Here is an 11,613-nt window from a genome sequence, read left to right as displayed (position 1 = left end):
ACCCTCACAGGTTTGTGATTGTCTCTTAAAAAGATTTATTCTCCCTCCTTGCCTAAATGTACAAAGGCAAGAAGAGTACAGATTGTATATATATATATTTATATATATATATATATAAAAAAACAAGGAACTTGGTAATAATGTACACTTTACAGAAGGGCAGAGTCAGGAAGACTGAAATGAAACCCAACACAGCAACGCCAATGGAAACGAGCTATAAACACCAACGGTCTGACACCGGGGCTGGGGGTGGCCCCGTGGGCAGCAGCTGGCCCAGAGAACCCGGAAAACGTCAAACCTCAAACCTATTCTGCATAAACTGTTGTTTCATTTAACACCTAAAGGGAGACTCAACTGGGACCCAACTGGGAAAGTGGGGAGCAGCCCCCCGAGCCCCTCCGCCTGCCAGCAAAGCCTGTGGCACCCCCAACACCCCCAGGCACTTCCTCTGCGCCGCTGGAGCCGCTGTGGGCCCCGGCCGTGCTGGGAGCCCGGCTGTGCCGGGCTGGCCGGGGCTGGAGGTAGGAGCAGCCAGCGGGACACTCCTCCACGGGTGGGATGTGGGGCTCTCCCACGCAGCCCGAGCCCACCAGTCCCCGCTCCCGTGGCTGCGGGTGGCTCTGTGCCGGGTGCGGGGCGGGTCCATCAACCCACCTTGTCCCTGCGGAGTGTGCCGGGCCACGCGGCCCCATCTCCTTCCAAACACAACGAAGAGTGGAAGAAAAATGAGTCAGACAACAAGAGCAGGCTGGGGCCACTGTGCTGCCAGCACCTGAACCGGGCTGAGAGCAGCCAGCACCTCCTTTCCAACTGGGTACAGTGGGATGGGGAAGAAACGGGGAAAGAAAACAAAACCCAAAACAACAGCTTTCAAACAATTGCTTTTTACAGTATGTACAGAGCCCAGCAGGCAGAGCATCCCCGTACAGCGGCCCTCGGGGCCGGGTGCAACACGGACACACACAACTGAGACCGATGGCCCCTGTCCCCCGGCCGGGCAGCGGGAGAGGCGGGGCAGGGCGGGGCAGCCCGGCCGCTGCGGGGCCGAGGTAGAGTGTCGGCCTGGGGTGAGCCGCTCTGGGGCTGGGGGCAGAGGACCAGAAAGCCCCTGTCCTCAGAGCTGGGAGCAGCCAGGAGTGGGGACCATCTTCCTCCAGGACCTGGTGCCCCCAGCCCTGGCACGAGGCTGAAGCAGGGACCAGCACGGCCCCACATGCCTCTGGCAGAACCTAAGTGTGCTTGTTTGTTGCTGCGCCCTGCCTGCGGCCTGGGGAAGCTGCCCTAAAAGCAAAAGGTGGATGAAAAGGGGAGCCACAGCCCCCCCAACAGCAGGATGTGCTGCCCCAGGGTTTGGGGGGCACTTGCTGTGACAGTGGGGCAGAGAAAAGGCTGGGATTTGCAGAGTTGCAGCTCCGAAACCAAAGGAAAAGCCACAGGCAGGAGCTACAGGCAGGAGCTTCAGGCAGGTCTGGACCGTGCACAGCCTGGGGGGCCCTGGCAGCCTGTGGGGTGACAGACACAGCCCCCAGCTCTGTCCCCTTCTGCCCCCAGCCCCAGAGAGCCCCAGCCCCCAAGGGCAGAGGCTGCTTTGCTGAGGCCAAGAGCTTCCCCAGCCCCACTCTGGCCATTGGCCACGTGCTGGCGGCTCCTGCCCACAGGCACAGAGTTGTGGGTGCTGTGGGGTGTAGGACCAGATGAGGGACTGGGAGAGCCCCACAGCTGCCTCCAGCCAGGCTGCCACGCACCCACCTGGCTCACACCAGCCCCCTGACACCCGCCAAGGCTCTGTGAGCCAGTCCTTCCTTCCTTTCCTGAGACTGTGGTCACACGGCAGGCTCGGCCCCATGTTCCAAGTCCCCGCCTGCCCCCAGTCCTATCGTGAAGCAGCAGCTCACAGAGACACGGCAGGGTCCCAAATTCATCAAGAAACCTCAGTGCTTCTGTTTCCTCTTCATATGCACCAGGCAAGTGAGTTGCCTCCACCCCAAGTGCTGGTGCTAAGTAGAATAAATATATCCGCAGGTACCAGCTCACCCACTGCCCAAAGAGGGGTGGGGTGGGGAGTCAGTGTGTGTCCGACGAGGGGAGAAGACAGAGTCTGCCTCAGATCACGGCAGGAACGTCAAGCAGTACAATTAACACCATTCAACTGATGTCTAAAGGAGTCTCCAGCGCTTCTCCATGTGAGCCAGTCACACATCTTGTACAGCCCGGGCATCCTGGTGTGTCACATCCTGCCACGACCCAAGGGCAAGTCAGCTCCCACGAGCCCCAACAGCCACGGGCAAACCCTAAACCCTCGAGGGCATCCCGTGAGCGCCCATCCCGGGCACCTGGGGCCCGGCCCGGCACGGGAGGTGCGGCAGGAGCGGAGCCTTACCGTTCTCACCTCCGGGGAGGCGGGTACAGGGACGGGGCGGAGCCTTGCTGGCTGGCCACGATGGCTGTGGAGGAGAGACCTATGGGGAGAAGAGGTGTCAGCAGCTGCTAGGCAGGGCCCTCGGGGACAGTGTGAGGGTCTCATGGCCCAAGGGCAGGTGCAGCTCCCCCCCAGCCCAGCCCCACTCTCACCTGTTGCATAGGGCAGGTTGTACTGTGCTGGCAGCAGCGAGTACCCGAGGTGGTGGTGGTGGTGATGCGTCGAGAGCAGGCGCTGCGAGGGCGACGTGCGGGGCCGGTCACCACTCCTCTCCCCTGCACCTGCTCCTCCAACACTGCTGCAGCTCCCACTGCCCCCCACCACCCCACAGCCACTGCGCTCCCGCTCCTGAGACGTCTTCTCGCTTATCTGGGGAGGAGAAAGCAGACACGTGCTGAGGGACATGACCAGCGACCCCAGGGCACATACCGGGATGCTCCCTCTGCCTCTGCCCATGGGGTGGGATGGCCAAAAGCCATGTGGAGGACACAGGGCCTGTCTGAGGGCCACTCTTTCCTCACTGTGTCCAACCTCTGTCTCCCAGCTCAGCCCAGGAGGAGCCATGGGATGGGGACAGTGCCCACATCCCAACTGCCAGCTCCAGGACTGAGGACAAGTGTCACCTGGTTGCTGCAGGGCCTGCAGATGTCCCAGCACTGGGGCACAGGTTTGGCTGGTCCATCCCAAAGGACTTGTAATGTTGGAATCCATGGCTGCAGGTCCCCCACAGCAGCAGAAACAGCAAAACCACGTGACAAATGGAGCTGCTCCCTCCTCATTACAGGATCTAGGGACTATCCCACAGAGCTGGGTGAAGCCAGAGCCCTGCTGATGCTCACCGTGGGTGATTTGCTCTTGTAGTGGCTGGCATGCTGCTGCAGGATGTCCAGGGCCTTGGACTCCGAGCTGGATTTACAGCTCACGCTGGGGCTGGCTCGGGACTTGTCACTGTCATCACTGCCGGATGCCTTGCTCCCATACGGAGAGAAGGAATAGCTGGAGGGTAGGTATGATCCTGGGGGAAAAAGAGCAGTCAGGGCACCCGGAGTATTCGGCCAGCACAGCGGGAGCATGTGGCTCTGTATGTGTGTGAGAGGATGTCCCACAGCCACCCCCCACCCTGAGAGCAGGGACAGCTGGGAATGGACACCCCTGGAAGCCCCCAGCTCCCTACCTGGGTAATTCTGCATCATGACGGTGGGCATGGCACGGTAGCTGGGGTGGTTGGGGTCATACGACTGGCTGTAGGAGTAGCCGTGCATGTACGGGATGTAGGACTGATGCTGCGTGAGGGGTGAGGACACGGGGACGTGGACACTGGGCCTGGGGTCCTTCCCCACCATGCGAGCCTCCTCGGTGGGGGTCAGCTTGCACTCGGAGCTGGTGCTCTCCTTCCCGTCCTCCTTGGATGAGGCTTCTTTGCTTCGATTTCTTTCTTCCTTCAACTTTCGGTCCCTCTCCTCTTTCCACCGCTCATCCTCTGTCTTGATGTCTGAGTACTTTGCTGGGTACACGTAGGTCCACATCCGGGGCTCAGCTTCCTGCAAGAACAGCCAGCCATCAGAACAGCTGCTGCCTCTCCCTGGTCCTGCCTGTCCCAAAACCAGCCTGTGTTTGGAGAAGACTGGCAAACCCCATTCCCCTTCCCTGGGCTCTCTTTGGCCCACCCATAACCTCCACTTCCCACAAGAACAGCCAACCACCAGAGCAGCTGCCTCTCCACAGCCCCACCTGTCCCAAATCCAGGCTGGGTTTGGAGGAGACCAGCAAACCCCACTCCCTTTCCCCGGGCTCTCCCTAGCTCATCTGTGGCCTCACAGCCCCACCCTTTTCCTCTCATGGAGTCCCACCACAAGCAGAGGACAGCACGTGCTCTCTGAGGTGATGGCCCCAGCAAAGCCCAGTGAGTGGCTTCCTCCAGGAGCAAACTCAAGGCAGGCTGGGCTGGCAGACAGGGCAGGGCATTACCTGTCTGTACCAGAGAACAGGGTCCACCTCCGCTTGCCGGCCACACTCGGAGCCAGCCTTCGTCTCAGCCGTCTCCTTCCCCAGGTGACCAGCCTCACTCAGCTTCACCTTCAGCCCCTCGGCGACCTGGCTGCTGGACAGCTTGGATGAGTCCTCCAGCTTGGGGATGATGACGGATTTGGCCATATCAGGACCTCCCTGCTCCTTGGGCTTGCTCAGCCCTGACTTGACGAGGTCTGTGAGGCTTGGGGCTTTGGTCAGCGTTGGGGGCATGGGTGGCTTCTGCTTCCATTCTTCTTTGAGTGCCGCCTCCCTCTCTTTCAGGCCCAGCTCTGCCTTCTTCTCCAGCCCTCGCTGCTGCTGCTGCTGCTGCTCCAGGCTCTGCCTCTGCTTCTGCTGTTCCTCGTACTGCTGGCGGTAGGCAGGGTTGGTGCTCAGCAGGTGGGCGTGGTAGCCCTGCTCGCTGTAGCCATAGGGGGGCACGTAGGCGTACTGGTTGTAGTAGAGGGACTGCATGTACATGTTGGGGCGCTGCTGGATGACCGAGGGCTGCTGGCTGGAGCCACTGCCGAGCTCTGCCTTCTTCTCTTCACAGCCTTCACTCTTCACCTTCACCTCCGGGTTCTCCTGCTCCTCGTCTTTCTTTAGCTTCAAGCTCTGTGTCTCGGCTGCAGACTGCCCGCCGGGGTTCAGGGGTCCCGGGCTAGCCTGGGGGTAGCCAGGGGAATAGTAGGTTTCAAAGCCTTGGTAGAAGGGAGACTCTTTGCTCTGTGGTTGTGGTGGGAAAAGAGCTTTTTTGGCGCCTTCCTTGACCAGCTGCTCTGGATCCTTTGCCTTCACACTCTCCAGCTTGCCCTCCCCATCCTCCCCAGCATCAGAGATGTCTGAGTATGCTGGGCTGTTGGTCTTCACCGAGCTGGCCTCTGCCCCATTCTGGGTGACAACGTGCAGTGGGGTCAGGGGCTGGGCTGGGTTGGTGTTCTCCAGCCTGCTGGCCCCGCCGATGGAGGGACTGGGGGCGTTGTCAGTGAAGCTGTAGATTTTGTCTGCCTCGGCCTTGATGCTGGCGAGCCGGCTCTGGTGGGGGTCAGATGAACCGTTCAGCAGCCCCTCTCCTTTCATCCCCAGCTCACTGGATTCCCCCCGGAAAGGGCTCTTACCTTCCTCTGCTCTGCAGGCTTTGCCAGGAGTCAAAGGGTTTTCCACCTCTTTGGGCTCTTTCTTCTTCTTGTCTTTTTTCTTCTTCTCCTTGGAAGGGGTGAGGGCAGGGTTGACAGCGAAGGGCTCTCCCATCACTGTTGGCTTGGGCTGGATGGGTTTGAGCTGGGGGCTGTTGGGCATGGTCTGGACCACAGTTGTGGCAAGGCCAGCGGAGGAGCCGGGGCTGGCTGTGGTCAGCGTGGCAGTCTGGAAGGTGTAAATCGGCTGCGGGGGGATGGCTGGTGCAATGGGTCTGGCAGACTTCAAGCTTTTGGAAGGAATCTTCTCCTGTTTAGCACCAGAGGCTTTCTTTGACTTGTCCTTATCAATGCATCGTTTCTCCAGAGAGTCAAAGTCATCGTTACTCGTCTCATCGGCCACCGAGGGACCATCCTCAGAACCATCATTGGACAGAGCACCCAGGTCTGTGTCCCCTTCCCCACCCACCTTCTTCTTGCAGGGGACCTTGGCGCTGAACTTGCTGGATGGGGAGGGGCTGTGTGGCTCCATCAAACGCACCTTGGGGGTGGCCGAGCGAGCGGGTGAGAGGGAGCCCTTCTGTGTCCCAGCAGCACCATTGCAGCTCCCGATGTCAGCATGCAGGGAGGGCTCCTCGCCATACTCACTATCCACATCTGCTTCTAGCTTGCTGTCGTCATCCGTGTGTGCGTGGGCCTGGTGGTACTTCAGCCCATTGATATGCTTGTACTTCTTGTTACAGTTGGGGTGGGGGCAGTCGATGAGGATGGGAGAAGGGCAGTTGCGCTCCAGGACAGCCGGCTCCACTTTGACCGTGGCAGGCGGCACCGTGGCCGAGCCCATTGAGTTTGTGCGGATGCGCTTGCTGCCCTTGGAGTCCTCCGAGCTGGAGTTCAGATCCATGTCGGAGAGGGGTTTGCTCTTCCGCTTGGTGACGGAGGAGGGGCTGGCCTTCACGTCCTCGGCGGTGCCCCCGGGCGGGGTGCGGTGGTCCGAGGAGTTCTGGCTGCCCCGGCGGCCCTTGCTGTTGGCTCCTGCCCGGGTCTTGCTGCTGTTGCTGGTGCCCTTGCTGTCCGAGGCAGTGGCCGTCTCGTTGACCGGCGTGTTGCTGTTGGGGCGCATCCGCTTGCCCCTGCCCCGGCCGTTGCGCATCTCCAGGTCACTGGTGGGAGAGTCACAGAACCTACAGGAAGGGAGGGGGACACAGAGGTTTTAACAGAGAGATGGCTGTGCTGGGCTGTGCTGTCCCCAAGGCACGGTGGGGACCCCCTGACTCCCCTCACTACCAATCCCAGAGACTTCACTCCCCACTGATGGATAAAGAGGAACCAGAGAGGTCCCCTGCGGGGGCAAAGAGCCATGGGAGCAGCTGGGTTGGGCAAGGCAGAGATGCCAACCCCTGTGGCAGCCCCATGGGCACAGGGCAGAGTGTCCCAGGTGCCATAGGGGCCATCCAGGGCCAGATCTGCCCTCAGTGCTAGGAGCCCACCAGAGCCCCCCACCCACTTACCGGGGAGGTGCCCAGTCATGCTGCGTGCAGTCCAGCAGTGTCCCCACGTACGTCTTGTTCCTCCAGGTGACGTTGACCACCAGCATCCCTGCAAGGCAAGTGGGGGGAAGGGTCAGATGTGTCACCAGGTGTGATCCCATAGTGCCAGGAACCTGCCCTTCAAGACAGGCAGGAGGAAGAGATTAGCTCTAGAGTTGAAGGAGGGTGAACAACTGGTCATGGGCTCTCAGAAGAGGTAAGACGTTGGGCTCAGGGCTGGAGGGACACCAAGATGGGAATTGGAGACTCCCAGCTCATCCCTTCTCTTGGCATGTCTCACCTAACCTCTCTTCCCATTCCCTACTTTCATGGGATGTTAAAATCCAGTGACCCCCAAAGGGCTGTGGGATTTCAGCCCTTCAAGGGGGACCTGAAGATCCAAATTGGCTCCATGTGTGCTCAGGTAGGGTAGGGAATGTGATCTTCAGGGAGAAAGCGCTGGGAAGACCCTAGGGGAAATGCAGAAAGCTCCTAGCAAGGCTGTGGACCCCAAAGTGGAGCTGCAGACGCCCCAGCAAGGCTATGAACCAGCACGGCCATGAACCTCATGACTCTCCAGAAAAAGCTGCTACTGCCACTAGATGGCAAGCTGAGCCCAGCATTCCTGCCCGGGAGACTGTCCCTGGCAGGAAAACCCAATCCTGGCAGAATCATCCTCTGTTGCCCTGGGCCACTTTGCTTCAGCACCTCCACGGGAATCCCTCTGCCCTGTATTTCCATCTGGAGAATCATCCATGGGGTCACATCCTCCCATCACAAAGTCACTGGGCATTCAGAAAACCTTGGAGTTTCAGCTTTTCCACACTAATTCAGAAGAGGAACTGCCTGGCTCACACCCACGCCGAGGCTGAGGACCCTCAGCACCTCTTCTGGGAGGCAGAGGGGTCTTCCACAGCACCCCTCAGCATTGTCCAATGTCTCCTCCTTGCCACAGATCACTGGAGCAGAGTCTGTTGTGCCAGGCACATTTATCCAAGCAAGGTAAAATTTGCAAGGGTTGATGAGTGCAGCAAGATATACGGCCCTGGGAGATGGATGGAGCCGAGGGAGCCCGGAGCAGCTGTGCCTGAAGCATGTTTATAAATCTCAGCCCACATCCCCCCTTGTGCTATGCCAGCAGCCAGCTGCAGGCTTCGGCATGGATAATACATGGAGCCAAGGCCAGACACGTGGGGCTCCTTCAGAAAGAGAAATGAAATGCAGACCTTCTCTTTCTCCTTTTCCTCCTGGAAAATGTTGCAAGCAGATCATGGGAAGACATGGTGCCAGCACATGGCCAAGAGGCACAACTGGCTCATCCCAGTGAGCAAGAGATGCTGGGCTCTGCCTTCAGAGGAAGGTGCTGGGGACCTGCCTTAACAAAGACATGGCCAGGCTGTGATGATGGAGACAACCTGAGGGAGAAACCAACTGCTGGGAACCCACTGCCCCATGCGTGGAAGTATCAGTGGGAACAGTGGGATGCTGGTTCCAGGCATCCCGAAGAGGGCACATGGAATGTGGCCTTCCATTCCTCCTAATGCAGCAGTTTTTGGCAGGCAGGAGCCTGTCCCCCTTTCCTTAAAATCCAAAGAAGCTCCTGGCTGCCTCCTGCACCCCAACCCAGCCCCACCATTCCCAGGACACCTCTGGGGAGCTGCTGTGGGATCCTCCCAGGAGCTGCCCAAGGACCTGGCAGCCACTGAGGAACATGCAGCACTAACCCAGGTCCCATCCCTCCCAGTCCCTCTGCCCCCCCTGCCAGTTCAACCCTTCTGAAGGCAGAGAAGGCCACGTGAGCCACTGAAGTTAATTGCATGGCAAACCACTGGAGTCTCTTGTGCATCCTGGGGCCAGTGTGTGATATTAGAAAGAAGTGCTGGCATTTTTCATCCCAACCACCACAGTCACAAGAGAGAGATGAAAGAGGAAGGGGCAAAACGAGCTGGCACCGTGTCTCCTTCCCTGTTGGAACACCAGACCTCCAATACACACCAGCCTATATTTAACCCGCTGCAACCAATCATACCAAATCCCCTCCTAATCCTCCAACAATAACCCAGGACAATTTAAACCCCAGGATAGATCCTAAGCAGCTTTTTTCACCCACTGTGTCCCCCTCCCACGGCAGGATGATGAGCAGGCATGACAAGGGCAGCAGTGAGGAAGCAATGCTTTCACATCTTCAAGAACGCCGATGCTCCTGAACAGAAGGAATCCCACTTGGGTAACTCCCATCCCACCTGGTTTCATGGGAAGGTGACATCTCCAAAGCCCTTAAGGAATCACTATCACCCAAATCTGGGTGCAAACCACTCGGAATCCTGCTCACCACGTGCTCACATCAGAGTTGTATCCTGGCTGGAAAAATTAAGGGTTGGTGATGGTGCAAAGTTGCCATTCAGGAAGGCAGAGTATGAGAAAATCCTGGGATTATGTGGGATGGAGGACAAGGTGCTGTGGGCACCAGGAGCCATTCTATTGAGGCCCATTTCCCCCCTTTTCAAAGACAAATCCCCCAAGCCCAACCAAGAACATCTCCATAAATTCCTCCTCCACCTGCATCACTTCCAGGATGCCCTGGCTTTGGGATGCCCCTTCCTCCATTAATTTCTTCCCCAGCTGCATCATCTTTAAAATCATCTTTGTTGTTTCCCCTCCAGCTGCATTACTTCCAGGATGCTCCAGCTTTCCCATAACCCCAGCCCATGTGCAGAGATCCTGCCTCACCTGTAGTGCCCAGGCTTTGGGACACAACACCAAAGCTGTTCATGGCCACCATGCTCCTGCCAGGAGACAGGGGACACCACAGGGCTGTCCAGCATAATTGTCACCTCACCCAGTGAGGAGAGATCACTCACCAATTACCATCACGGGCAAAAGAGACTCACCCTGGGGAAACTAATTTAATTTATTACAGATGAAATCAGAGTATGGTAATGAGAAATAAAACCAAACCTTAAAATACTTTTTCCTGGCTTCTTCCCAGGCTCAACTTTACTCCTGATTGCTCCCATTTCTGCCCCCAAACAGCACAGGGGGGTGGGGAATGGGGGCTGCTTTTTCTCCCCTTCCTAAATGCATAATCCTGCCCCCATCACTGATAGGCTCTGCCTTAGCTGACCTTGTCCAACGTGGGGGAAGTTTCTGGTATCTTCTCACAGAGAAGTCCCCGCTATCAAACCTCAACAGGAAACTTGAACATGGTGTCCCTGGCAGGGCCAGAGGGAGACAGCATCATCCCATCATACCATGCAGGGATGGATGCTCAGATGGTGCATGAGTGTCCCTGGCCATCCAACTGCTTTCCAGGGACTGCACCACACAGAAAGATCACTGCCCTGGACTCCAGGAGAGAGGACTATGGCCTCTTCAGAGACCCATCTGAAAGAGTGCCATGGGACAGAGCACTGGAGGGGAGTGGGACCCAAGGAAGCTGGGTGATGTCCAAAGATCATCCCTTAATTCAGGAGCAAAGCATCCCAACAAAGAAAATATAGGTGGAAATGCCAAGAGGCCTGATGGATTAACAAGGAACTCTTGGAGAAACTCAAACACACGAAGGAAGCCTGCAGTTGGGGTAACCCACAGCTAAGAGGCTCAATGATTTTGAGCCCTTAAATCTGCCTTGATTTTTTCCAGCAACACCTGCTCCAGCCACACCACCGGATGGAGGAAGCAAAGACAGGGACTGGGAGAAGGAAGAAGCACCTGTAAGAGAAGTTCAAGGTGTGTAAGTCCATGAGACCTGATGAGACCTCACGGTTCCCATGAGAGCTGGCAGAGGAAGCATCTAAGCCACTATCCATTGTATTTGAGAAGCCTTTGCTCTCACCCTCCCATCTTCTCCATTCTATCTATTGCATTTCCCTCCTGCTCCAAGCAAGGACATGTCCACTGGCATGTGCCAACCCTCAGCAGGCTTGTGCTCCACCATACCCTCATGAGAAGTTTGCAGAAGGACAATCCAAATGCCTGGAGTACAGAAATCTGAGCCATGGGTAACCTGCCACTAACAGCCCAGCAAGGAGCTGGAGGAAGGGATGTCCAGTGTGCTGATGTTTTCCAGGTGCTGCCACACCATAATCCTCATAGCTCAGAGGTTTGTGTTTGTTTTGCTGGGATCAGCACTGGTGTGGCACCATAGGGAGGTGACAAGGTGACACGATCCAAGCCAGGTGACGCCAGCTTCACCAAGGGGGATGGAGGAGAGCTGGCAGCTCCTGAGGCAGCCAAGAGAGCAATGCTTCCTGGTGTGATCACATCAGTTAACCTGTTCCTCAGTTCCTGAGGATCAGAATTACACATAGCAGCACCAGGGGAGCTCCCAAGACAGCTGCTCCCCACTGAAAGAGTCCTGATAAAACACATCCCTGTGCAAGCCAGGCTCAGCAAAGGGACAGTGTCAGCAGCATGGCCGCAGGAGAGCATGAATAACCATGCTAGACCAGACCTTGGGCCAACACCAGCCTGGAATGGTGGAGGAGAAGGTGGACACAGCCCAGAGCCAGATGGCTGG

General features: G+C 57.6%; 1 protein-coding gene across 3 annotated transcripts in view; it reads right to left on the bottom strand.

The window, feature by feature from the left end:
* Nucleotides 1–11: 11 nt before the first annotated feature.
* ZNF609 (zinc finger protein 609) overlaps nt 12–11,613 on the bottom strand; it is a 62,488-nt gene continuing 50,886 nt past the window's right edge. For 2 of the 3 annotated variants that reach the window (XM_077185355.1, XM_077185357.1), the window contains exons 4-9: nt 7,077–7,164; nt 4,388–6,749; nt 3,594–3,960; nt 3,259–3,434; nt 2,572–2,788; nt 12–2,459 (exon numbers count right to left, since the gene is read on the bottom strand). In XM_077185355.1, the coding sequence (XP_077041470.1) occupies nt 2,386–2,459; nt 2,572–2,788; nt 3,259–3,434; nt 3,594–3,960; nt 4,388–6,749; nt 7,077–7,164 (3,284 nt within the window). In that variant the 3' untranslated portion in view covers nt 12–2,385. The remainder of the gene's footprint in view (nt 2,460–2,571; nt 2,789–3,258; nt 3,435–3,593; nt 3,961–4,387; nt 6,750–7,076; nt 7,165–11,613) is intronic. The other variant, XM_077185356.1, reaches the window with a different exon arrangement.

The sequence above is a fragment of the Agelaius phoeniceus genome, chromosome 13, assembly GCF_051311805.1.
Source record: "Agelaius phoeniceus isolate bAgePho1 chromosome 13, bAgePho1.hap1, whole genome shotgun sequence".
Taxonomy (NCBI): Eukaryota; Metazoa; Chordata; class Aves; order Passeriformes; family Icteridae; genus Agelaius; species Agelaius phoeniceus.
Note: the sequence above shows the minus strand (reverse complement) of the source record. Positions and strands in the feature narration are given on the sequence as shown.